We start from the raw sequence: 22,763 nt of genomic DNA, 5'->3' as shown, positions 1-22,763 counted from the left end.
TCGTGGCGATCTCGGCAAAATTGGACTGTGCGCTAGAAGCACAGCCTCGAGAGCAATTATGGCCAAGAACTTATTGCTCGTTGACTACTCGCAGTTCGACTAGTATATACTTGTTGGTTGAAGCACAAAACGTGTCGATCTACTAGTACTTGCGGCGGAGGTACTGGAGGATCTTTTGTTGTTGATACGCGAGCGCGACTTGCATCAACGCTTTCGACATCTTGACCAGGCGCTGCTGGTGCAGGTACTTGACGACGCCAAGATGACCAAACTGAATCGCGAGCTCCATCGCCCGCGGCGTTCCCGCGACCAGTCCTTGCTCGTGCAGATACTTGACGAGGTTGACGTGCCCGTGCCGCGCGGCGAGCTCGAGGGCGACAGGTGAGGCCGAAGCCTTGCAGCTCTTGTGCAAATACGTTAGCATCTCAAGGCCGCCAGCCGCAGCAACAAACTCGATGGCGAGCGGCGAGCACGTAGCAAGCGCGTGTGAATGCAGGTACTGTACGACCTTGAGGTGACCGTTCTTGGCGGCATAGTCCAGCCCATGACTCGTACACCCTTCCTATGCAAGCATCTATCAAGATATGTCGTCGCATTAACGTGAATGAACCTCGCGGTGCGTATGCAGGTACTGGACAACGGCCAAGTGGCCGGCGGCGGCAGCTTCGTCCATTGCGCTCGCCGTGCACCCTTCGAGTCGGTGTTCGTGCAAGTAGGCTACGACGGGAAGGAAGCCGTGTCCGGCTGCTTGGTCCATCGCCTGTGTCGTACAGCCTTCGCTTCGGTGTTCGTGCAGAAATGCCACCTACAACATGCCACGTGACGACCTGTGCACGCCGTATTGCATGGAGGTACCATGGCCAGATCCCCGTGGAGGGCTGCTGCGTCCATGGCCGCTGTTGTACAGCCTTCGCTGCGCCGGTCGTGGAGGTACTTCGCAACCGATCCGTGGTGGTTGGCGACTGCACCGTCCATCGCGGCCGTCGTAGCCGCTACACGGTAAGTCGTCGGCAATCGACAAAAACGTGCAGGACGTTACCAAAGCCTCCGTGCCGATCAAGGTACTTGACGATATCCAAGTGCCCGTGGGTTGCGGCGCCATCGATGGCGGCCGACGTTGCCGCTGCTTTGGCTTGTACGAGCCATTTCACAATGGCAAAGCACCCGTTCGAGGCGGCGAGGTCCAGCGCATCGAACGAGCCGACGATATGGAGCTCGAACAGAAGCTGCAAGACGCGCAAGTGGCCGTGCGCCGCGGCCAAGTCGGCCGCATCGTGCGTAAAGAGCGTTGGCCGGCACCGGTGGAGAAGCCCGACGAGCGCGAGCTCGTTTTCGACAACCGCCGCGTGCAACACGTAGCGAGCGTCGCCGCGCGATCGCAGCCGCAACGATCGCTGCGCGCGGTCGTCAATGCCGTTTGGCTCAAGAAAGGCGCGCGACCAGGCCCTACGCAAGCGCGCGCATGAGCCAAATGCCGAGACGACAACGAGCGTCGCACCGATAGCGGGGCACCAGCGGCAAAAAGACGCCGCCTTGGAACTGCACAATCAGGTGCAGGAACGTCGCCTCAAAGAGCACTTGATGCACGCACGACGCGCTGCTGTGACGCGCCGGAGCTGGCGTCGGCCGCACCGGCGTCACCGGTCCACGGCGGCGACGTTTGCCCATTTTGCACAGCAAAATGGGTTGGTCGACGATGCGAGCCAATCACAGCGCGGTAGCTTTGGCTAAAGGCACGCCATTTTGAAGCGGCAGCGAGCTTGTGAGCCAAACTTCAAGCCTTTATCCTTGTATGAGACCGCAAGCATCGACGCTGCTTGGAGAGACGTGGCCGTGTCGAGACTGTCTCGTTGTGTGCTAACGTAATTTGCTCGAGCAAAATGAAACTCCAGTGGGTTTCCCACCGGCCTTTCTCGCTGGATCCGTGAGACTTGCAAATGCCACCAACGGTCGTGGCGCTACCGCCAACGCGGTGGGACACGATCGCTGAGCTACTCGGTGCTGCATACCTCGTGGTTACTGTTGGCGCGAGCGTCGCAGCGCTCCTCGTGCTCCGGCCGTACATGACCAACGACTTTTTCTGGGCCAGCTTTGGGTCCTCCAACACATCGCGAGGTCTCTTGACGGTCTTTGAGACGCAGCTCACGCTCGCATCCCACCTAAGTGTGCTCGACCTCTCCAGCGTCTCGCTCGCTCCGTCCGCTGGTCTCAACCCGGCGTACGCACGCCTCGTCTTCTACGGCGACTTGGCGACGGTCGAGGCTGGGATCGCCGGCCTCGGTCGCCTCGACGTCGCCAAAGTCACATATCTCATGGCGCCCTACTGCTGGGTCGACTTGGAAAAACACTGGGAAATGGCCCACACATTTGAGCGTCAAGCGCGGTGTGGAGCTCGGTACGCGGCCAACGGCGCTGTGCACCTCGAGGCTGTCCTGCGCAACGTTGACTTGGCCGCGTGGCTCGTGCAGAACGACGCGCGCTTTCAAGCCCGCATCGCTGGGCCGATGGCGGTGACGCCTCGGGGAGAAGCGTGGCGCCAACAGCTCTATGCTCACGTCCGCTTACCGGTGGCAGACGAAGTGGCTGTGTGGAAAGCGCACAATCTGACGGAATTTCATCTGCAGTACGCCAACTATGTCGGTCTCGGCGTCCAAGAAACTATCTACATCACCAACGCGATGGGGTACGCGCTGAAGTGGCGCCTCAAGACGCTCCCGAGCATGGCCGTCACGAGCGTCTGGAGCACGGCGTCGATCTTTGCACCGCTCGAGTACGACCTTGTGGGCATCGCGGCAGGCGAGAGCCTCGTGCGCAACACGAGCAGCTTTTGGGCCGACATCAACCCGAGCGAAATTGAAGTCTTCAACGTCGGGGCTCCCTTGGCGCCGGTGAACCAAGCGCTCCACGACCAGATCGGGCCGCTCATGTCGATTGATTTACGCTGGGTCGCTCCTCCGCCCTTGCTGCTTGCCAACGTCGCCGCCATGCGATCCTGTGTTCTTGCGGCCTTGCGCCGTCGCGACGCTGCGTTTCACCGTCTCTGGAGCGCGATCCCGTCGATGCCAGTGACACCCACGCCGGTGACGTGGCGCGACATCACGCGCGCGTTTCTCGGTGGCAACCCCATGTGCTACAGTGGCATGCCGCTGCCGTTCGTGCAAGAGTCGTTCGGCTTTGACGACGCCTGTGGCACGCAGCAACCGCTGACGCTAATAACGTCACCCTTTGGTGCTCTCTTTGCCGTCGCCATGCAAACAGACAATATGATCTGTCATGCGACGCTGCCTCCGCACCAAGTGGCAATGTGTCTCGAGCAGTTTGCAGCTGCGTCTGCAGCGTGGCAGTACCTGCAACTGTCTCTGCCTCCGATCACCGCGAGCGACGTTGCTGCCACGTATGTTCAGTTTACGACACCAGCCGCCACGCCGGGCAACGCTACGATGCTCGTTCAGTCGCTACTGGCGCCGGACTGGGCGTACTTTGGCTGGATGAGCCTCTACGACTGGGCCATGAACGAGAAGGAAGTTGTGTCCTTCGAAGGCGACATACAGACGCTTTGGCTCATGTCGTATGCGTATACCCCCATGGTGCGCCCCGAGCCGTCGCTGCGATCGAGTCTGGCTGTCTACTTGGCGTACTGTGCTGCTGTCGTCACGATAGGACTGGCGGGCGTCGCGCTTCTCTTGCTGCTGGTCGCGTGGCACACGTCGTCGCGATGCAGTCCGTGGCTCGGCTTCAACTGCGTCGTCGGGTCAGTCTGGCTAAACCGCAATGTCCTTGCATGTCGCGCCTTGGCAGCGGCGATTTGCTTGGCCACCGCACAGTGGGGGCCGTCCGATCCCACCTCCCCCGTCTTTGGGCTCGAGCCGCAACCGAGGTCGCTCCTCACGTCCGGGCTTCTTGCGGGCGACGTCACTTGGACCACGCTCGTCGCCCACGAAACACTGCAGCCGCTCGCTCCCAACCGACATCGAAACGCGCTATGGCCCAGCGCAGTGCTCACGTGGCTGCTTCTTTTGCTCGTCGACCAAGTGGCGCCGGTGCAAGCAACTGCGTCCATAGCACGGTCGTGCTACAGTGTCAATATGGCCACCCTGGTGTACTGCGACAGCGGTGTCGTGGTGCTCGGGTCGTATGCTCGCCTCTTGCAGCTCGGTGCCTGCAGTGTGCTAACGCCCCTTGCCGTGACCGTCTTCTCGCGCATTGCAGCCCAACGCGACGACGCCGCGTCCCCTGGCCTTCTCTACACCTCAGCCTGCCTCGTGGGGCTCCGCGCTCACGATGTATTCGACGGTGTGCCCAAGAACGTCATTGCGCGACTCATGTGCGGCTTTGTCTCGGTGCCCTGGCGAGGCCGTTGGATGACATTTGATACCAAGCTGTGGCGCATGGTGTCCTCCGAGACGCGTGTCGTGTCGGTAGTGCCGGCTTCCTCGATGCGCACGTTGCGACCGTCGACGCTGCTTTCGTTTGCAGTCGTGAAACAAGCGCGGCGCTGGTCGTGGCACGGCGTCTACCTTGTCGCGGGGGCGACCTACATGGTCTTTACCCTCCTTGGCAACGTCACGTACCTCTCGCTCATTCAAGCATCGCTCGCCAACGACTACTACGTCGCTGGCTTCAACAGCAGCGGCATGCACGCCTTCCTCGCCAATGTGCTGAACCGCGAGCTCTTGTCGATATCGTCCGGTGTCGTCGCTCTGGACGACGCGAGCCGCGGCGACATCAACCTGCACTACGACAGCGAGGCGAGCTCGATTCAGTGGGGCGCGACGCTCGGCAACCGTCTGCTCCTGGAGCCGAGCGGCGTCTCGTTGGAGAGTGTCGTGCGGGACTTGCGGGCCATGGACCCGTGTCAACTGCCGTGGATGGCGACGCAGTACTGCTGGCTCGACCTCGAGCGCCAGTGGGCCATGGCGTCGACGGCCGCGCGGCAGGCGCGCTGCGAAGCATCGATGACAGCGAACGGTGCCGTGTACTTGGAAGCGCCACTGCGCAACATGAACGACTGGACCGCGTGGCAGCGCTGTTGGGGCGATTCGTTTCAAATTGGCATCGCCGCCTCCCTCCATACGCTCACGTCGGGCCAAGCCTGGCTACAGCGACTTCAAACGCTGTCGACATCGATCAACGACGAAGCAGCGCTCTGGCGACGCTACGGGCTCACGTCGTTCGACTTGCAGTGGCAAAACTACAAGACTGTGGGCTTGACGCATGCGTTTCATATCACAAATGCGCTCGGTGTGACGTACTCGCTGCCGCTTGGGGACGTGATCGGCAGCTTCCATCCGACGCAGCAGACGTCCATGCGTGCGTACTGGACGCTGGCGAGCGACTTGTGGGCGGTCGCGACCAATGCCAGTGGCATGGGCGGGCGCAGCCTTTTGGCGTCGAGTCCAGCGTTTGCATTCGTCAATGTATCGGGCCAAGCGCTCTTAGCACGCAACCTGACGCTGCCGAGTCCGCTCCGGAGCGGTTTGGTGTCGTTTACAAGCCGCGTGGGTCCTTTCAACGCCGTCGACATGCTGTACGTAGCCGTACCGGACGTCGTGAGTCGGTTGGTTGCGAGCATGACGCAGTCGCTCGCGGCGCTGGTGCTCAACGATGCCACGGCGCGCCGTCGGTTCTACGAGCTGGCGATTCCAAGCTCGATCTTTGACGCGCCCGGTGTGCTCATCAACGACACGACGGCCGTCGTCGTCGGCGGCAACATTCTCTGCGGCAACGACAACGCGGCGTACCCAGCGTCGGTCGCCTTGTACAAGCTCTTTGGCACCGACGGGCTCTGCTTTGTCAACTTTGCCGAGCAGATCTACCCGACGACCCAAGAGATGGTCGTTGCGCTCGCTGTCACCGAATGGACGACCCCGGTGGCGGTGGCAGCGGCGAGTATTTGTCGACTCAACAACGCTGCCGCCGCGTCGTGCGCCTCAACGTACATGGCCCTCTCAGCGTACATCGCCGAGTACGCTCCCACCTTTCCGTCGACGAGTTTGCATTCGATGGCGGCCGATGCCAAGCGTAGCGTAGCGACGCTCAACGTCCAGCTCACGCAGTACGTCGACTACAACGACGGCCGCGGCGCCGACCTCTTCAGCCTGCCGCTGTTCGACGAGAGCGATCCTGCGTGGGCATTCTACGGCTGGTGTTACGTCTACGAGTGGGCGACCGGCGGCCGAGAGGTGATTCGATTCGAGGGCGACGAGGGCGCCATCACTGCGATCTCCCACTACACGATTCCGCAGAGCATGGCGCCCGACCCAGCGTCGATCCCTGCGAGCTTTGCTGCCTTTTGCCAGTACGCGGTGCTGTACGTCACCCTCGTGCTCATCGCAACGTCCGGGCTCGTGGCTACGAGCGCGCTCTACTGTCGCGGCCGCATCGAGGGCCTCAACTTCTTCTGCGTCAACCGCCTCGTCGGGCTCATCTGGGTCGGACGCACCCTCCTCGTGCTCCGGACGATTACAGCGCTGAGTCTCTTGAGCACGGTGCCCTTGGCGCTGACCCGCGTCGATGGCGCGACGCAGCTCGTCTCGCCGGCCGTGCCTTGGTTCAAGACGATCCTCGCGGCCTCCGAAGTGACATGGCTCGTCTACGTCCTCAACGACGTCTTGAGCTGCGTCACGCTGGCCCACACGGCGTCGTATGCGTTCAAAAGCTCCAACCTCGCATGGCTCCTCGTCGCGATCTGGTCCATGATGCAGCCACAGCGCGCCACCTTCCGCTTGCAGCGCGCGTGCACGCGCGTGGACATGGACGCGGGCCTTGTCTGTGTCGGCGGCACCATCGAAGTGGGTAGCTGGACGCGACTGCAGCTGGCGGTGCTGCTGGCCATCGCTTGCGTCGTCGGGTGCTACCTCTACGACCGGTGGCGCTACCCGAATCAACAAACAAACGCGACGATGGCGTCGGCCCTCGCGCTCAACGCACAGAGTGTGTACCTGCTGCGCCTCACACGCTGGACGCACGACGGCGAGACGTACTTGGACACGACGTCCGCGATCCTCGCGGGCCTCTTGGTGCTCGAGGTGCATGGACGTTGGTATGTCTTTGACATCAAGACGTGGCGCTGGTTTTGTCGACCCCGGCGCCCGAGCCCGACAACGCACTTGGCGTTTGCGATTCCATTGTGCGACCTCAGCTAAGGAACGAGCAGCGAGGACGAGGCAGATATATGTCATCATTATACGTTATACTAATGTTACGACGAGTACGTTGACGGCGTGGTGTCGACTCGTTGAGGTGACATACTAGGACGCTCGACCTATTCCGGTGGCTAGGGTAACCGGGAATAACCAAGGGACGAGACCCAAGCTTGGTGACGACCAGTACTATGACCCAGCGTACGCTGCTGTTGTCCATAGGAGCCCAGGGTACAATTTCTTGGGATTTTATTCTGCTCGGTCCTGTTGCAGCATGGGGAATTGAAGTGGCGGGATGGCGCCGCCATGGGATTGGCTGAAAATGACTTGCCCGACGCATTTGATTGGCTGTTCATTTCGACACGACGCGGATGGCGCTGCCACTGGCGTTGCCCAAGATGACGCTGCCACTGGCGTTGCCCAAGATGACGCTGCCACGCGAGCAGCGGATCCTCGCGCTCGCTATCTTCCGGTCCGTGTACGGCCACTGTCGGCCTCGTATCCAGTACGTCGTGCCGGCGTCCGAGCCGTGGCCAGAGCACTTCCACGGCCTCGCGCTGGGCCGGCTGGCTGACAATGCCCGCAGCTCGTGCAAGATGCTCGAGCCCGACAACTTTGCGCAGCTCGAGGCGATAGGCTTTGCGTGGGCGCTGCACCTCAACAACCATCGCATCATCGTGTCGATCAACGGCCGGCGCAGCCTCCAGCGCGTCCAGCTGTCCGCGCTCGTCGCCGCCCTACAGACGCACCACGACCGGTACGGCCACCTCGACATGCCTAAAGACTTTGTCGTGCCGCACGACGACAGCGCGTGGCCGCCCGAGGCTGCTCACGTCGTGCTGCGGTTCGCGCCGCAAGCGCTGCGGACCAACTTTTATGCGCTCGCTGACGACGACGTCGCGATCGTCCATGGCCTCTCGCTGTGCAAGGACCTCTTGCCGTGGGCCGACGTCCTGCGCTTGCTCTCGCTCTACAAGACCAACACAGGCTGCAACTTTGTGCCGCTGGACTTTGTCGTACCGCCAACGGACGCGTGGCCCGCTTGCCATGCCGGCGTTGGCCTCGGCGAGGTGGTGTGGTACCTCGGCATCAAGCGCGCCTTGCTGCCGCCAAAGCGCCGCGCCACCCTCGCCGAACACGCCATCGCGTTCAACGTGCCGGCGACGTGGGCGGGTGTTGTGCGCGGCCTCGAAATCTACGTGGCGCATGTGGGCAATGCCATCGTGCCCCGAGGCTTTGTCGTGCCAGACGAGTGGGAGCCTCAACTGCGCGGCCTCCGACTCGGGTACTTTGCCGCCAAGCTACGCCAAGCCAGCACGCTCTGGCTGCTGCCGCGTGAAACCCAAGAGATTGTGGCGGCGCTCGACGCCTCGGTTGCCAACGGCGTCCGGATCCCACGGCCGACGGTGCCGGCATCGGGGACGACCGCTGCCAACGCACAGGAACCGCTCCGTAGCGTCCATGCCCCGACCAACGGCATGTCGGTGCAGCCGCCAGTGCGCCGGCCTCGGCTGGACGTCGCGTGTTTGCCCATCGAGAGTATCAGCTACTACACCCTTTCACCGACCATGAGTTCGCAACACTTGGCAGCAACTGACGCCTTGCGACCGTCCAAGCGACTTCGGATCTACGCGCCGGAGTCGCCGTCGACGTCGTTTCTTCAGCCTGTCTCTACCGCGTCGGCGGTCGGGTCGGACGACGGCTTGTCGGACCTGCCCCCCGCAACAAGTAATGACGTGATCGAGAGTGCGCCACGGCGCAAATGGACGTTCCACGACAAGCTCACGGCGCTGGGGTGCTACCGCGCCGAGAACGGCCACCTCGCCGTGCCGCAGGCGTTCCGCGTGCCCCCGACGGCGGCGTATCCCGTCTCCTTGCACGACATGCTGCTCGGGATCGTGGTTTCCGCGCTGCGTCAAAAAGACTCGATGCTGTCGCCCGAGCAGCAACGGGACCTCGACACGCTCGGGTTTCTCTGGCGCGTCCGCGGGTCAGTCGGCCGCTGCATTGTCCAATGCCCCAACACGTTGGTCTGCGCGGCGCGGACCATCTCGTGGCAAGATCAGATCCAAGCACTTATCGTCTTCCGGCAGCAGCACGGCCACCTGCAAGTGCCACCTGGCTTTGTCGTGCCGGCCGACGACGCGTGGCCAAGCGCGACGCACCACTTGCTCCTCGAGTACGTGCAGCCGGCGATCCAAGCGCACTTGTACGAGCTCTCGGACGACCAGATTGACGTCGTGCGGTCGGCCGGTCTCGTCACGTCGGTCCCGGATTTCCGCACCTTTGTGTGCCTCCTCGGGCTCTTCCACACCACGTACGGCGTCTCGTCCGTCTACCGCGACTTTGTCATACCACTGCATGACGGCGCGTGGCTGGACGCGTGGCGCGGCCTCGAGCTAGGTGACCTTGCATGGCGCGTTGGCTTGAACCTCTCGCTTCTCTCCAAGGAGAAACAGACGGCGCTCGCGGGCTTCGACTTCAACACGGACGCGACGTGGGCCCGGATCCTGCGAGGTCTGGCGCACTTTGAGCACCTCTACGGCCCTCTGGCCGTGCCAGCGTCCTTTGTCGTGCCAACGACATGGCCCTCGGACCTTCTTGGCCTTCGCCTCGGCCACTGGTCCAAGGTAACCCAGGGCGCATTCCGGCTCGTGCTTTTGCCGCCAACGACAGCGTCGGCCGTCAAAAAGCTCTTGACGCACGACGTCCCGGTCCCGCTCGAGTGGCCAACGCCCACGACGGTGGCGGAGACGGCGGCGCTCAAGACGCGCGTGCTCGCGATGAAGCTCGTGGTCGATGAGGTCTTCAAGCAAGACGTGCCAGAATCGTTCGTGGTACCGGCGAACGGCGTGGCGTGGCCCGAGGGCAGTCACCGCTTCCCACTCGGAAAGGGCGTGCGCTGGCTGCAGAGTCTGCCGGTGTCGCCTCCGAGAGCCATCGACGCAGTCGAGAACCAGGGTCCGCTGCCACAAGGACCCCTGCAGGACCGCCCACTGCCAGCAGCAGCAACACGATCGGAGCCGACGCCACCAACGAGGACGGCGTTGGACCCGCCGATTCCAGAGCCGTCCGAAGCGTCACCGTCCGCAGAAGATCTGCACCGGCAAGTGCACGTGATTGCACTCTACCGCGCCATGTACGGGTCGGCCGACATCCCCATCGAGTTCATCGTGCCGACGTCCGAGCCGTGGCCAGAGCAGTTCCGCGGGCTGCGACTGGGCGCCATTGCCAACGAGATCCAATGCGCCAAGCGGCCGTACGACCGAGGCTTTGAGCGTGATCTACGCGCTGTCGGCTTTGTGTGGCACACGACCGCGCCGTCGTCGCGCTGCGTCGTCCGCGACCCGTCGGGCGACCTCGTCGTCGAAACCATCGACCTCTCGATTCAAATTCGCGCGCTCGTCGCGTACTGGGGGCTCGGCGGGGACCCCAATGCAATCCCACTCGACTACTACGTCCCGGCCAACGACCCAATGTGGCCGTCGGCGGCCGCCGGCATCGTCTTGTCCCATGTCCCCGCCTCGCTCCGGTACCACTGGTTTGAACTCACGGCCGCGATGGAAACCACGGTGCGTCGGCTTGGCCTCTTTGAGCAGATCCCGCCCTTTGAAGTGTTCCTCTCGCTCCTCGAGAATGCCCGTACGCTGCTCGGCGACGCGTCCGTGCCGTTGGACTTTGCTGTGCCCGAAAACCCGGCGTGGCCAGCCGCGTGGCACGGCGTGCTGCTTGGGCAACTAGCGTGGTTCCTTGGCCTCCGCGCACCCAAATTACGACCGGAGAACGCGGCGGCGCTGCGCGCGACTGGCTTTACCTTTGGTGCACCGGCGACATGGGCGCACATTGTGTCGGGCGTCGGGATCTACTACCGCCTCCACGGCGCCTCGGTGGTACCGCCTTCGTTTGTCGTACCCGCGACGCCCGAGTGGCCCGAGGACCTCTACGGCAACCATCTCGGCTACTGGGTCGAGTGCATGGCGATGGCCAAACGCCTCCGGCTCCTTCCGCGCATGACGCTCGACGCGATCCAAGCGGCGGCTGACGACGCTGCCCGAGTGCGGGCCCGTGGTGATGAGCCTCGCATGCTCTCGCTCATCGAGTATGGCCACGCGCTCGACGCGCTCTGGACCTTCCGGCACGTATACGGGCACGTGAGTGTCGCGCCAACGTTCGTCGTGCCTGAGAACGACCGCGCGTGGTCCCCGCCCACTTGGTCGCTCGCCCTCGGCCACTGCGTCCAGCGGCTCAAGGCCACGTATGGCACGTTGCCCTTCTCGATTCGAAGCCACCTCGATGCCATTGGCGTGCGACCGGACGACGCGCGTGGCCCACATCCCAACCCTCCGGTGGTCGACCGCTGGCAGCCGTCCGCACCACGATAGCCCACGAATAACTGCATCAATTTGACATGATTTGTGTACCTCGAGGCGTCTTGTCGCAGGGCAACGTGGTGCCATTCGACGAGTTTGCACTTTGAAATTGCACTTGATACACTGAAACTTGCCATTTTCAAAGGAACTCGAGTTGCGCTTTCGATCGAACCCCTAACCGGGAATTTACATGACGCGGTGGTGTCACCGACTATATTTTTACCTGCCGAGATCGCAAAGCCATGGCGTCAGCGCGTGCTGGACGTTCGGTTGCGCCACGGACTGCAGTGCCTCTGGGTTGCGTGTATTTAGTCGTACCAGCCAGCACACCGCCAACCACAACCACCATCGCAGTGCCTGATTTTGACGGTCAGGTTTGTTTGCGACAATAATACACGGCAGTTGGCTCAGTGTTTGCACATCGAGATAGTCGAGTACTACTTGAAGTGGTACTCGGTAAATGACAAGATACTGCTTTGCAAAGCAGCCTTGCCGAGTAGCTAGGTTGCGTGCATTTAGTGGGACGACGAGGCACCCAAAGTCGACCACAAGGACTCGAGCCCTCCGATGCTCGGTCAAGACAAGTGTACACGCTCTTGGTTATATTCATATTGGCCTTGGACCATATATTAGGACGCGTCTAGCTGCCTTGCCACGTTGACAAAGATCCGAGTCCCACGCCGGCGAGATCCGACAAATGATGTGCAGCGCCGATACCGATATTTTCGAAGCTTGCTGCTTCGAGGCGCCACAGCATGCGCCTTGCGCTCCAGAGCTCACTTTTCAATTTGCACTCATGTGGGCGCTCGTGTTGGCTTCGCTTCTCGTCGTCTGGCTGACGTGGCACCGCTACTCGCACCGGCACCACAACCAGTATCCGTACGTCTACTCGTACCTGCCGTACCTGGGCGCGAGCATTCATTTCCGCCACGGCGCCGTGCGCTGCGTGCAACGTTGGGTGCGGCAGTACGGCACCATCTTCAACATCACGATGCTGGGCGAGCCGCTCACGCTGATCGCGGACCCGGCGCTCTTCTCGACCATCTCGAAGCACCCGCAACTGAGCTTGCTCCCGCTCAAGACGCGCATGATGGGCGTCGGGTTCGGAGCGTTCACGTACGCCACGCAGCCGGACGAGACGATCCAGTCGATCGCCGCCGCAACGCGCAAGAGCCTCACGACGTCGCTCGGCTTTCACAAGCCGTCGCTCGACGAGTTCAACCACGCGAGTGCCACGACGCTTTTGCAAAAGCTGCAGCTATCGTCGTCCCCCAAACGAGTCGCACTCTACCCGTTTCTCAACGAAGTGCTCTTTGAGACGCTTCTCGAAGTGTTTTATGGCAAAGACCTCGCGACGCCGGCGTTCCGCGCCGACTTTAACGCGTGGGACGCCAAGTTTACCGCACTCTACGCGGGCTTCCCCGCCGCGTGGCTCGGCGTCGAGGAGCCCCGGCGTCGTATGCATGCGACGCTGCGGCAGTACGCTGCGACTTCTCGCGACAAGTGTGCGTGTTCTGATTTCTGATTTCTGGTTTCTGATCTTGTGGTCTAATGTAACCCGTGTATAGTGTCGTCGGTCGTGACAGACCGGCTCGCGATTTGCGCGACGCACGGCGTGTCACCCAGTGACACGGACGGCCACCAGCTCTCGTTCGTGTGGGCCATGACGACCAACACGATGCGGGCGTGCTTTTGGGCCATCTGCTACCTACTGGAGAACCCGACCGCGTGGGCCGCCGTGCAGGAGGAAGTCGAGTTGCACGTCGGCGTCACCAATACCACGTGGGATCGAGACGCCATCGAGAAGTACGTCGACACGTTTTTATAGCTAGGATGTTGACGCTACTAGGTGTGTGCGCCTCGAGTCAGCGGTCAAGGAGACGCTGCGCCTGGCCCTCAACTCGAGCGCCGTCCGGTACGCTATGGAAGATGTGACGCTCGACTTTCCCGATGGTCGGCGGCTCGCCATGCGCAAGGGCGACGGTCTCGTGCTCCAGAGCAACCTTGCCTACTACGACGAAGCGGCGTTTCCTGACCCGTTCAACTTCGCGTACGACCGGTTCTTAAACAACCCGAGCCTCGCCAAAGACTTTTCGCCCTTTGGCTTTGGGAAATACCTCTGCCCCGGCCAGCACTATGCCACCGACTTTGTCAAGATTGTCGTCACGACGCTCATGCTCCGCGCGTCGATCACTAACGTCGAAGGCCGCGCAACGCTGCAGCACAACGCGGTCGGCGTCTTTATCCCCAAGGACCCGCTCGCAGTACACGTGACGCTCCAAGCCCGCCAGGCGCCGCACGCCTGAGTTTGTTAGTTTTTGCATATAGTAGCGTTTTGCATAGTACTACAGGTGTACCATGGACATGTTGTGCATCGCACGATTGTCGTTAAGGACTTGAGGACATTCTACCAAATTGTGTTGCGTGTTAGATATCTAGTTGGGTCAAGGGAAATGTCGTTCTGGCGGCGTTGGTGGTGGTACATCTGGCATCGTCCTCGGCTTCACTGCTCTCGATGCACGCAGCGAAGGTGCCAAGAGCGTATCTCTTCCAACATCCGACAAAATCCAAGAAAATAAGTTCCTATTTGCCTGTTGAAACAGTCGTATTGGGAATAGCTTGTACGCAGTGGTGTCGCTATTGCACGATACAATGTGATCGCGCGGAAGCCTGAGCGTAGAGAGCGTAGTTCATTCCACTGCGACTATTGTCGACACAGATTGTACGATTTAGATTCACAACGAACCGAGTTGCAACGGCTCGGTATCGGACTAGGGGTAGGGTTCCTCGCCGAGTCAGCACCGCGCCAAGTACAGGACGTGCATTTGGAAGCCTTGTTGATGGTGATTTGCCGGGAGGCGTCCAGGTGTGGGGACTTGGGGCATAGCTTATTCTTGGGCCTCATGCACTGGCGCGGGTTCGTGGCCGCACAACGGTCCGCGTGTATAGGTCTGCCACTGCAGAGTGCGCTGTGTGTCTGCTCCTCATCGCCAAGTCGTTGGGCAGTGGGTACTACATACTGCATTGGATATAAGTAGCAGTACTCGTAGACACATTCAACGCCGAGGGGTAGGGTATTTAGATGATTTCGACCACGTGCGACGTGCTGTCCTGGAGGTTGGCGAGCAGGTCGGGCGTGTTCCGTGCCAGAAGGTCGAGCTCGGGCGTCTTCTTCCACACAAAGTCGAGCTGCAAGAGCTGCAATTTGCGGTCGTGGGGCATCGTATCCTCCTTGTTGCGAAGGTCCTTGACGACCCACCCGAGCTGCATCTTCCAAATGTGCGTTGGCCACTGCGGGTCGCGCTCGGGGACTTGAAAGGACTTGGGTACTTTGAGGTGGCCATACAGGCGCTTGAACGTCGTCAAGCCCAAAAGGCGGTGTTCCCAGCTAAACTTTTTGCTGGCGACCCACACCATCCCGAGGTCGTCGAGCGCGTGCTTGTGCGACGTCGGCATCGTGTCCATCGTCAGCCGCAGCCTGTTGACGATGCGGCCGAGCTGGAGCCCCCACATGTCGCGCGGCCAGGTGGCCACGGTCGCGTTCTCTTCGTTGGGCACTTTGAAGAACTGCGGCACCTTGATGTGGCCGTGGAGGCGGCGGTAGATCTGCAGCGCGTGCAAGTGAATGTTCCACTGGAAGTCGGCGTGCTCCCACACAAAGCCCATCGCAAGCAGCTCGTCCTTGCGCTGCACCGGGCCGTCGGGGCCGTAGCTGCGGATCTTGCGCACGACGCGGCCAAGATGGAGGTTCCACACCTCGGACGGCCACGCGTCGTCTTCGGGCACATGGAAGCGCTCGGGCACGAGAAGGTCGCCGCAGATCTGCTTGTACGTGCGCAGTGCGAGAAGGTTCATGTCGCGCTTGTGCTCTTGCACGTCCCAGACAAAGTGAAGCGCATCGAGGGCCGCGACAATATCGGGCTCGAGGATGCGCACCTTGTACGCTTGGCGAAACACCATGACGTCGATCGTCGTGCCGCGCAATGGCAGCGGGAACGGGTCGGTCGCCGGTACCTTGTAGCGCGACGGCAGCACGAGGTACTTGACGTGGGCCGGCTGCGCCTGGTGCAAGATGTTGGCGATCGCTACCATGTTGTGCTGGCTCTCGAGCGAGGTTGCGGTTCGGTTCTGGAGCCGGCGCTTCTTGGTCGTGAGGGTGTACGGCGCGGGCGACGGCGTGGCGTAGAGCGGCGGCGAGAGAAAGTGCATCGCGCTGGGCGGCGCAAGGAGGAACACGACCTTCTTGATCTCGCCGAGCACATGGAGCGCGTCCTCGTACGTCATGAACATGTCGACCTCGTCCATGTCGGCGGCGTGGTTGAGGATCTTGGAAGCGGCGTCGCCGACGCGGACGACCGCGCCGCTCACGCGCTGCGCATACTGGCCGGCGGCAAAGGCCTTGAGGATGTCCACAAAGGTCGTCGACGGAAGCGCGTGCGTCAACGAGCGCTGCAGGATCGCGTCGCCCTCCATGACGCAGACGGCCAGCGGGACCGACGCCGACGGTGCCATCGTCGTCCGTGCCAACAACTCGGTTTACTCGAAATGAGGGCTCGCTGCGTTGACCGCCACAAGGTCCCGTGACACGTATTTTATTTTTAATAAAATGCAATTGGGATCTGTGTATACATGCAAGCCAATTAAAAACCGCATACAAATACTGAGACAAACAACAGTCACGCAACCGCAAGAGACTTGGCGACGTGGGTATGTTAACCCACGGCATCTCTTCCTGCGACGTTGAAGTTGCACTTCACCCCGAAGCTCGATGGGCCACCTTGGTATCTCCCATAGCTCTCAACGCTTGCCGTGTTCTGTAGCAAAATGGCTTGGCTATTACCGAGGTCGACGTACAGGCAAAATGGCTCGTCACTGCATAGGTGCATCTGTAGTTCAGTCTCTAGATCTAGACAACGCCCGACTTGGGCGAGACTTGACCGCACGCGCCGGCGTCGCTGCAGTCGCGCGGGTACGTCTTGAGTGCGTGCTCGACCTGGATCGTCGTGTGGTCGATGCCCTTGGAGATCAAGTACTCTTGCGCCTGGTGCAGCGCCTCGTCCGGGTTGCCTTCGCTCACCAAGTGCACGCTCAGCGACGGCAGACCGGCGCTCAGCGACCAAATGTGCAGATCATGGGCGTTCGAGACCGCCGGCAGCGCCAAAAGCCCTTCGAGGATGTCGTCCGGGTCGTACCCGTCCGGCGTGCCCTCCATGAGCACGTGGATCGACGACTTGATGATGCCGATGGTCGTGCCGAGGACGAGGATCGAGAAGAGGAACGTCGCGATCGGGTCGGCGACCTGCCACTTGGGCTCATACCAAATGAGACCGCCGGCGAGGCAGACGCCGAGGCTCTGGATAAAGTCGCCGAGGGCGTGGATGTACGCGGCTTCGATGTTGAGGTTTTCAAGCTTCTTCTTCGTGGGGGCTTCGTCGTGGCCGTGGCTGTGCGAGTGGCCGTGGCCAGCTTCGACATCGTCGTGGTCATGGTCGTCGTGGTCGTCGTGATCGTGGTCGTCGTGCGAATGCGAGTGGCCATGCGAGTCGGACTTGGCGCCGTGCCCATGGCCGTGATCGTCGCCGCCATGCGAGTGACCATGGCCGCCGTGGCCGCCATGGGAGTGGCTGTGGCCAAGGATCTTCATGAGCGCAAGGTTGACGACGAGGCCAATGCAGGCAATTATAAACATGAGCTTGCCATCGACATGCTCTTGCGGGTTGTCGCTAATCGCGTCCTGGAAGCGCTCGACGGCAGCGTAGACGAGGAAGCCCGTGAGCACCCAAATGACGAGCACCGAGATGACGGCGCCAAGAATCTCGGCGCGATGAAAGCCAAAGCTCATCCTGGAGCTGGCGGGGAACGTCTGGATCCAGATGGCAAAGAGCGAGATGAGGAAGCCGGCGACGTCCGAGAGCAAGTGCGCAGCGTCCGTCATGATGGCGAGCGAGCCGGCCATGAAGCCACCAATGACTTCCGCGACCATGAAGGCGAGCGCAAAGAGGCAGGCCCACTGCAGCTTGCGCTTGGCGCGCTGCGCCGCCTCATTGAGCTTGGGCGCGGCCTTGCGCGCGAGGAGCGGCGTCGACTCGGAGGCCATGGCAACGCTTCGGATCCGACGGGGCAAAGCAGGTGTGCACCACACAGAGGAGCGAGGAACGAGCGCGTCGATGGGTTGGCTTCGAATATATTAATATTGGCAAATAGCTCTCTGTTTGTATGCGGAGGCATTAAAATAAGGAGATCGCCTGTCTGACTGGATGTTCTATGACCGGATACGCAGACTCGAAGCGTGACCAACGGACAAGAGGAAGATCGCTACAAGCGCAAGCAGACAATGACATCTTGTCCGACGGCGTGTCTTGCCGTCGTATAGTTTGGTAGTCGAATGGCTCGACTACAGTAGAAGTAAAAGCCGTGGTTGCACGCGGTCAACGGTTTTCTGTTGCAACCAGTGGCTGGCTCCTGGTACACTGTACCGGTACTGAATTTGGATTTGGATTTAGCAGCCACTCGAAGGTAGAACACTCTTTACGCATTTGGAATGGTAACCTGTACGCGGTTGGTCCATCCAAATGCACTGACAATACGATCTACTGGTAACGGGCTGAAGCGTCGAGGTATGGGCATTCAACCTCCTGGAAGGTAAAGTTAAAAGAACATCGTCCCTGCCTTAAAGAGAAGCCTGGCGCTGTCGAGTGCCTCATGAAGCTACAATGGGCGTCGCTGAACGCGGCAGTTGTCGCCTCTGCAGGAATTTGATCTGGTCGTGTTGATCTCTACGTGGCAATGTCGTTGTCAAAAATGGAGTCGTGTGGATGTGCCACGTCATATGTGGAAAACGCGGGTTTTATTTCTCACATCGTTTCCTACTCTGTGGGTTTTGTGCGGTTGAATACAATAATCAAGTTGTTATAAAACACGCGCGAATTGCCGACCTGGAATTGTTCACGTGAGATTTATGTGTGTGAAAAGCAACCCAATCCTAGATCTATGACAAGGGAGGAAACCAGAGCAAACTACGCAGACGCAAGCTGCTTCGTCAAGCGCACTCCATTTGCACACTCCACTGGTGAACATGTACTCCTTCATCGTAAGGAGCCTACTACAGGTAATAGCAACTTGTACAGGCAAGATCCTTTGAGCTTCCCATCAACTCCATGTTGGCGTCATACCGCACTCCATATACTCTCGTTGACAGATATCAGTCATAACGACACGGAACTCTCCCTCTCTCGCCTCAACGTACGTCCTTGCCTTCAACTGCCCGCACTCTGCGATGCAAGCGCAAAACGAGCTCCTTCTTGAAGAGAAGCGCCACCAACGAAGCGGAAGGACGTTTAATCGGATGTACCTCGTGGGATCCGGGTTCGCAATTGACTGGCTGACACGCCACTGACCTCTCATCTTCCCTCATCTGGATCCCAAAGTGAGGTGGAGAGCAGGTGTGGGTCATCATGTCACGAAGCCGAAGGTGAGCTCCAACAATTTAGCTCCGAAGTGACGGCACCTTTGGCATTGTGCCCGTCGCAAGCTCACGAACTGACGGCCTTGCTGGCCGACCAAGCTACCACGTCGCTTCGGTGGGCTGTAGCGACGCCTTCGCCTGTCGGCAAGTTGGCGCGCGACACCGTAATTCGCTTAGCCAGTATGCTGCTACAAACATCGAAGCGCACGTTCGCGTGCCTTCGGCCAATCCGCGCGATGTCATGTACTTTATATGCGAATAAAAAATCGAAGCCACCAATCAGCGCGCCTCATTGCACCCAAATGAGGTGGAAGTGCAAGTAGCGCCGCCGACCACAAATCGCGAAGTCATTGGCCAAGCCTTCGAGAAAGGGCGGGCCGTCTTCGCCGTCGGATCCCAAGAGTCACAATCCAAAATCCCATCGTCATGGCAGCCATGAACGAAGCCTCGCCGCTTGTCCCTGCCAAGTCGGCGCCGCTCAACGAAGGTGCGCTCCGTGCCAAGAAGAAGCTGCAGTGGGCCTGCCTCTTTGCGCTCGTCTTTATGTTTGCCGAAGTCGTCGGTGGCTTCATGGCCGGCTCGCTCGCCATCATGACGGACGCTGCGCACTTGCTCTCGGACGTCGCCGGCTTCCTCATCTCGCTCTTTGCCATCTGGATCCAAACGTTCCCCGCCAGCTCCAAGATGAGCTACGGCTTCCACCGCGCCGAGATCCTCGGTGCCATCGTGTCGGTGCTCGTCATTTGGGTGCTCACGGGCTTCCTCGTCTACGCCGCCATTGACCGCTTCCAGGACGCCATCAGCGACAACCCGAAAGAGCATGTCGATGGCAAGCTCATGTTTATCATTGCTGTCATCGGCCTTGTCGTCAACCTCGCGCTCATGAAGATCCTCGGCCACTCGCATTCGCACGGTGTCGGTGGCGGCCACGGCCACTCGCACGGTGGTGAGAGCCACGACCACTCCCACGGCGCCAAGTCCGACTCGCATGGCCACTCGCATTCGCACGACGACCACGATCACGACGACCACGACGACCATGACCACGACGATGTCGAAGCTGGCCACGGCCACTCGCACAGCCACGGCCACGACGAAGCCCCCACGAAGAAGAAGCTTGAAAACCTCAACATCGAAGCCGCGTACATCCACGCCCTCGGCGACTTTATCCAGAGCCTCGGCGTCTGCCTCGCCGGCGGTCTCATTTGGTATGAGCCCAAGTGGCAGGTCGCCGACCCGATCGCGACGTTCCTCTTCTCGATCCTCGTCCTCGGCACGACCATCGGCATCATCAAGTCGTCGATCCACGTGCTCATGGAGGGCACGCCGGACGGGTACGACCCGGACGACATCCTCGAAGGGCTTTTGGCGCTGCCGGCGGTCTCGAACGCCCATGATCTGCACATTTGGTCGCTGAGCGCCGGTCTGCCGTCGCTGAGCGTGCACTTGGTGAGCGAAGGCAACCCGGACGAGGCGCTGCACCAGGCGCAGGAGTACTTGATCTCCAAGGGCGTCGACCACACGACGATCCAGGTCGAGCACGCACTCAAGACGTACCCGCGCGACTGCAGCGACGCCGGCGCGTGCGGTCAAGGCTCGCCGTAAATATACATAGGAGCCACTAGAATATATCCAAATCCAATTTTGTGATTTTATAGACACTTGCAGTGAGTCTCGACGTCTAGATTTATGCTGACCGAGAACTGTCGACGCCAGTGTCTGGCAGATGCACCACTGGATCCAAGATCGTCTTTGCCACACAAGAACCATTTTGATTGGCTATTGCCAATCTTGGCATTGACCAATCACATGGTAGGAACTTGTCGGCAGTGTCCACTCGGCGCCAACATCTTGTTGGAGTATAAAGGATCACCGAGCCTTTGTGGACCGATGCTATACACCAAGAAGAAGACAATATTCAACAATACCCCAGAAGACAATGAACACGTAATCCAATCAAACAAGAGCGCCACAGCCTCCAAGTTTGGTGCTTGGGTCGTAGTTACGTCTGAGCCATTCGCTCCAACTACATATTCGGAGGCTGCAGCCAACCGCGCAGTGAGTGCTCTTTGAACGGGGCTTGGTTTAGAATGTGATTTCGTGCGGTTGCCTGCCAAGTGTAATATCAAGTGCAATATCAAGTGCAAACAGGGTGTTTTTAGCCTCGCGATCTTTGGAACCGACGCCGCAAGTCGCACGAGGACCATGTACTATGACGACGACATGCGGTCGCGCATGCGCCACGAAGAGTCCGAAGGCGACCTCTACAGGACCGTTGTCGAGACGCGCCAAGAGAAGCTACGCGGCCAGCTGCAAAAGGTGGCGGGCCAAAAGGCCTTTCTGCGCCACGAGAAGCGACGACTCTTGCTCCAGCGCGCCTTGCTAGAGTCCGAGATGGATCGGTTCCAGGCCGCGTCGACGTCCGACTGGTTCTGCCACGACGCCTTTGCTGTCGGCGGCGCCCGCCTGCGCCTCCAGGTGGGTGGCTACGACTTCGAGCTTAGCCACGTGCTGGCGAAGCGCGACCCAAAGTCCCTCCTCGCGGCCATGGTGGCCGCCGACTCGCCGCTGCAAGCCAGTGACGTTGGTGGCTTTGCGATCGACCGCGACGGGTATAGTCCATGCTTCTTGGCGCGCTCGATGGCTTGAGGTAGGTTGCTGTTTCGACACGTCCTCAACTTCCTTCGAGACGGTCTCTTGCCCAACGACCCGAAGGTTCTAAGAGCACTGTACATGGAAAGCGACTTTTGGAAACTAAGTTCGCTCAAGCTCGCTATCGAAGAGAGGTACGGCTGTCCAGTGTCGCTGTACTGATTCGAAATACTTGCACACGCAGCAAAATCCAGCTCAAACCAGCACAGACCGGTGTCGACTCGGCAAAAGGCGCTGCATCAAGCGCACTAGACAAGGGAGGTGGCGATGCCAAGACTGCCAAGCCAATGGCGGAGGGAGGTGCCACAGCAAAACCATGGTACGAAGCCGTCATTCGATTTGGTCAGGGCGACGCCGTGTAGGTGGAGCGAGCCGCCGCAGTGGTGGGGCAAGCTGCCGAGCAAGGTACTTGACTACATCATTGCGTCGAGTAAGCAGTATCAAGCGTAGCCTGCCGAGCCAAAGAAGGAAGAGAAGCCCGATATGTATTCGTGGTGGAAGGGCACCAAGTACAAGGGCAACGACTACGCCAAGTTCCTCTGCGACGATCATTTTGTACCGCCCAAGCAGCCGGCGCCACCGTCGGCGTCGGCCAAGAAGGAAGAGCCACCGCAGTACCCCGCACTGCGTAGTACGTGGACCTCGTACCGCCACTTGGCATAAAAGCATAGTCCAGTGTTTGTGGACACTCTATTGTGGACAGTTGATGTCTGCGTTCTGGTATCAACTCATGCATTCTCACGACATCTAGTCGGAGCTATTCCCGCTCTTCTTCTTGGTCGACGTCGCAGCAAGCCGCTGGAAGTTCGAGAGACCGCGCGACGCGCTCGGCGCGGCCGGCGCCGCTTTGAGCGGCCGCATGAGCCCACTGGACACTTTGAACTCTTTGTCACCGTCGTCGTACTCGATGTCGTAGCGGCCGTCGCCATAATCTTTTGTGATCGTGCCCTTGAAATATTCCTTCTTGCCTTTATACTGCGCTTCGACTTTAGCACCAACGCGGTACGAGGCGGTGCTGGACGACGACGCCCCGCCTTCCTTGAGCTTGATCAACTCGGCAGCGACTCCGGTTTCCTTCTCGCCGTCGTCGTAGTCGATGTCATACGTGCCGTTGAGCCGCGCGCGGGTGATGAC

At 60.4% G+C, this 22,763-nt stretch overlaps 9 protein-coding genes across 9 annotated transcripts in view; 5 read left to right on the top strand and 4 right to left on the bottom strand.

Annotated features, from left to right (window-relative positions):
- Positions 1-14: 14 nt before the first annotated feature.
- SDRG_04791 (hypothetical protein) lies at positions 15-1,762 on the bottom strand. The gene is made up of 5 exons (XM_008610475.1): positions 1,499-1,762; positions 1,040-1,446; positions 856-992; positions 611-805; positions 15-562 (listed from the first exon to the last, which is right to left on the bottom strand). The coding sequence occupies exons 1-5, from the start codon at positions 1,666-1,668 to the stop codon at positions 143-145; spliced, it is 1,329 nt and encodes a 442-aa protein (XP_008608697.1). The 5' UTR covers positions 1,669-1,762; the 3' UTR covers positions 15-142.
- Positions 1,763-1,904: 142 nt separating this feature from the next.
- Positions 1,905-7,225, top strand: SDRG_04790 (hypothetical protein). The gene has a single exon (XM_008610474.1). The coding sequence runs from the start codon at positions 1,938-1,940 to the stop codon at positions 7,143-7,145; it is 5,208 nt and encodes a 1,735-aa protein (XP_008608696.1). The 5' UTR covers positions 1,905-1,937; the 3' UTR covers positions 7,146-7,225.
- Positions 7,226-7,513: 288 nt separating this feature from the next.
- On the top strand, positions 7,514-11,646 carry SDRG_04789 (hypothetical protein; the record flags this gene model as incomplete). The annotated part of the gene is made up of 1 exon (XM_008610473.1): positions 7,514-11,646. One exon carries the CDS (start codon positions 7,514-7,516, stop codon positions 11,522-11,524), a length of 4,011 nt encoding a protein of 1,336 aa, XP_008608695.1. The 3' UTR covers positions 11,525-11,646.
- A 635-nt stretch (positions 11,647-12,281) lies between these two features.
- Positions 12,282-13,924, top strand: SDRG_04788 (hypothetical protein). Its single transcript, XM_008610472.1, has 3 exons — positions 12,282-13,017; positions 13,081-13,318; positions 13,362-13,924. Exons 1-3 carry the CDS (start codon positions 12,309-12,311, stop codon positions 13,816-13,818), a joined length of 1,404 nt encoding a protein of 467 aa, XP_008608694.1. The 5' UTR covers positions 12,282-12,308; the 3' UTR covers positions 13,819-13,924.
- Positions 13,925-14,415: 491 nt separating this feature from the next.
- On the bottom strand, positions 14,416-16,259 carry SDRG_04787 (hypothetical protein). Its single transcript, XM_008610471.1, has one exon. It carries the CDS (start codon positions 16,022-16,024, stop codon positions 14,591-14,593), a length of 1,434 nt encoding a protein of 477 aa, XP_008608693.1. The 5' UTR covers positions 16,025-16,259; the 3' UTR covers positions 14,416-14,590.
- A 63-nt stretch (positions 16,260-16,322) lies between these two features.
- SDRG_04786 (hypothetical protein) lies at positions 16,323-17,695 on the bottom strand. Its single transcript, XM_008610470.1, has one exon. It carries the CDS (start codon positions 17,607-17,609, stop codon positions 16,419-16,421), a length of 1,191 nt encoding a protein of 396 aa, XP_008608692.1. The 5' UTR covers positions 17,610-17,695; the 3' UTR covers positions 16,323-16,418.
- A 1,637-nt stretch (positions 17,696-19,332) lies between these two features.
- On the top strand, positions 19,333-20,650 carry SDRG_04785 (hypothetical protein). The gene has a single exon (XM_008610469.1). The coding sequence runs from the start codon at positions 19,404-19,406 to the stop codon at positions 20,580-20,582; it is 1,179 nt and encodes a 392-aa protein (XP_008608691.1). The 5' UTR covers positions 19,333-19,403; the 3' UTR covers positions 20,583-20,650.
- A 532-nt stretch (positions 20,651-21,182) lies between these two features.
- Positions 21,183-22,292, top strand: SDRG_04784 (hypothetical protein; the record flags this gene model as incomplete). The annotated part of the gene is made up of 5 exons (XM_008610468.1): positions 21,183-21,589; positions 21,632-21,763; positions 21,814-21,948; positions 21,992-22,034; positions 22,080-22,292. 5 exons carry the CDS (start codon positions 21,183-21,185, stop codon positions 22,290-22,292), a joined length of 930 nt encoding a protein of 309 aa, XP_008608690.1.
- An 84-nt stretch (positions 22,293-22,376) lies between these two features.
- Positions 22,377-22,763, bottom strand: part of SDRG_04783 (hypothetical protein) — a gene marked incomplete at both ends in the record, with an annotated part of 1,254 nt that continues 867 nt past the window's right edge. The window contains one exon of the mRNA XM_008610467.1: positions 22,377-22,644. Within this exon, the coding sequence (XP_008608689.1) occupies positions 22,377-22,644 (268 nt within the window). The remainder of the gene's footprint in view (positions 22,645-22,763) is intronic.

Source organism: Saprolegnia diclina (genome assembly GCF_000281045.1).
Source record: "Saprolegnia diclina VS20 unplaced genomic scaffold supercont1.12, whole genome shotgun sequence".
NCBI classification, from domain to species: domain Eukaryota; phylum Oomycota; class Saprolegniomycetes; order Saprolegniales; family Saprolegniaceae; genus Saprolegnia; species Saprolegnia diclina.
Note: the sequence above shows the minus strand (reverse complement) of the source record. Positions and strands in the feature narration are given on the sequence as shown.

What these genes read in the sequence shown, in the direction of transcription:
- SDRG_04791 (XM_008610475.1), bottom strand. Translation starts at nt 1,668, where the DNA reads ATGGGCAAACGTCGCCGCCGTGGACCGGTGACGCCGGTGCGGCCGACG. An exon ending in TGATCGGCACGGAGGCTTTG is followed by an intron (nt 993 to 1,039) that starts GTAACGTCCTGC and finishes CTTACCGTGTAG; the next exon opens with CGGCTACGACGGCCGCGATG. An exon ending in ACCTGCATACGCACCGCGAG is followed by an intron (nt 563 to 610) that starts GTTCATTCACGT and finishes ATGCTTGCATAG; the next exon opens with GAAGGGTGTACGAGTCATGG.
- SDRG_04790 (XM_008610474.1), top strand. Translation starts at nt 1,938, where the DNA reads ATGCCACCAACGGTCGTGGCGCTACCGCCAACGCGGTGGGACACGATC.
- SDRG_04788 (XM_008610472.1), top strand. Translation starts at nt 12,309, where the DNA reads ATGTGGGCGCTCGTGTTGGCTTCGCTTCTCGTCGTCTGGCTGACGTGG. An exon ending in TGCGACTTCTCGCGACAAGT is followed by an intron (nt 13,018 to 13,080) that starts GTGCGTGTTCTG and finishes ACCCGTGTATAG; the next exon opens with TGTCGTCGGTCGTGACAGAC. An exon ending in GATCGAGACGCCATCGAGAA is followed by an intron (nt 13,319 to 13,361) that starts GTACGTCGACAC and finishes TGACGCTACTAG; the next exon opens with GTGTGTGCGCCTCGAGTCAG.
- SDRG_04787 (XM_008610471.1), bottom strand. Translation starts at nt 16,024, where the DNA reads ATGGCACCGTCGGCGTCGGTCCCGCTGGCCGTCTGCGTCATGGAGGGC.
- SDRG_04786 (XM_008610470.1), bottom strand. Translation starts at nt 17,609, where the DNA reads ATGGCCTCCGAGTCGACGCCGCTCCTCGCGCGCAAGGCCGCGCCCAAG.
- SDRG_04785 (XM_008610469.1), top strand. Translation starts at nt 19,404, where the DNA reads ATGGCAGCCATGAACGAAGCCTCGCCGCTTGTCCCTGCCAAGTCGGCG.